Source organism: Hyla sarda, unplaced genomic scaffold, assembly GCF_029499605.1.
Source record: "Hyla sarda isolate aHylSar1 unplaced genomic scaffold, aHylSar1.hap1 scaffold_396, whole genome shotgun sequence".
NCBI lineage: Eukaryota > Metazoa > Chordata > Amphibia > Anura > Hylidae > Hyla > Hyla sarda.
In genome coordinates this window covers 279,742-281,362 of record NW_026610413.1, presented here as the reverse complement: position 1 = coordinate 281,362, position 1,621 = coordinate 279,742, and the positions used below count along the sequence as shown (strand labels likewise).

The 1,621-nt window shown below is 52.4% G+C and overlaps 1 protein-coding gene across 1 annotated transcript; it reads left to right on the top strand.

The window, feature by feature from the left end:
* Positions 1-388: 388 nt before the first annotated feature.
* LOC130332982 (ATP-sensitive inward rectifier potassium channel 8) lies at positions 389-1,416 on the top strand (the record flags this gene model as incomplete). The annotated part of the gene is given in 1 exon segment (XM_056553829.1): positions 389-1,416. A coding segment is annotated over 1 exon segment (901 nt), but the record flags the coding sequence as incomplete, so codon positions are not given.
* Positions 1,417-1,621: the final 205 nt, after the last annotated feature.

Here is a 1,621-nt window from a genome sequence, read left to right as displayed (position 1 = left end):
ATAAGGCTATCCTTCATATAAGATAGAGATAGGTATAAGGCTATCCTTCATATAAGATAGGGATAGGTATAAGGCTATCCTTCATATAAGATAGGGATAGGTGTAAGGCTATCCTTCATATAAGATAGGGATATGTATAAGGCTATCCTTCATATAAGATAGAGATAGGTATAAGGCTATCCTTCATATAAGATAGGGATAGGTGTAAGGCTATCCTTCATATAAGATAGAGATAGGTATAAGGCTATCCTTCATATAAGAGAGGTCCAGGGACTATAGATAGGATCAGATTATTGGGCAGACCTGATGGGCCACATGGTCCTTATCTGCCGACACGTTCTGTGTCTCTTTGGTCTCCGATGTAACAGACCTTTTCCTCTTCTTCTAGGTCCTTCACTGCGGCCTTTCTATTCTCCATTGAGGTCCAAGTGACTATTGGATTTGGGGGGCGCATGATGACAGAAGAGTGCCCCCTAGCTATCAGCCTCCTGATCATACAGAACATTGTTGGTTTAATTGTCAATGCTGTGATGTTGGGCTGCATCTTCATGAAAACGGCGCAGTCCCACCGCCGGGCCGAGACCCTGATCTTCAGCCGCCATGCTGTCATAGCCGTGAGGAACGGGAAGCTTTGCCTCATGTTTCGTGTCGGGGACTTACGGAAGAGCATGATCATCAACGCCTCCCTGAGGATTCAGGTGATCAGGAAAACCGTCACTCCCGAAGGCGAGGTGATTCCCATCCACCAGATCGACGTCCCTGTGGACAACTCTGTGGAGGGCAACAACATTTTCCTGGTGGCGCCGCTGATCGTCTCTCATGTGATAGATAAGAGGAGTCCTCTGTATGACGTCTCTGCCTCTGACCTGTGCAGTCAGGACCTGGAGGTCATAGTCATCCTGGAGGGGGTGGTGGAGACCACCGGAATCACCACCCAGGCCCGGACGTCTTACACCACCGAGGAGATTCTGTGGGGTCACCGCTTTGTGTCAGTCGTCTCAGAGGAGGAAGGAGTCTACTCCGTGGATTATTCCAAGTTTGGTAACACCACCAAAGTGGCCACGCCACGCTGCAGCGCCCGGGAGCTGGACGAGAAGCCGTCCATATTAATCCAGACCCTCCAGAGGAGTGAGCTGTCCCACCAGAACTCCCTGAGGAAACGCAACTCCATGAGAAGGAACAACTCCATGAGACGGAACAACTCCATGAGACGGAACAACTCCGGACTTATTGTGCCCAAGGTGCAATTTATGGCCCCAGAACAGAACAAACCATCAGGGGAGACATGATGGACACCTCTCTCCTCCTCCAGCGTCCATCACCCTCCCACCTCCTGCTGTATTCCTCCATACTTCTCTACCCTCCTGTAAGCTTCCCCTGCCCTCCTCTACCCACCCCATCCTGCACCCTCCTCCCTCCATCCTCCTCCTCCATCCCCACCACCATCCTGCACCCTCCTTCCTCCATCCCCACCACCATCCTGCACCCTCCTTCCTCCATCCCCACCACCATCCTGCACCCTCCTCCCTCCATCCTCCTCCTACATCCCCTCCTCCTCCTCCTCCATCCCCTCCTCCTCCTCCATCCCCACCACCATCCTGCACCCTCCTTCCTCCATCCC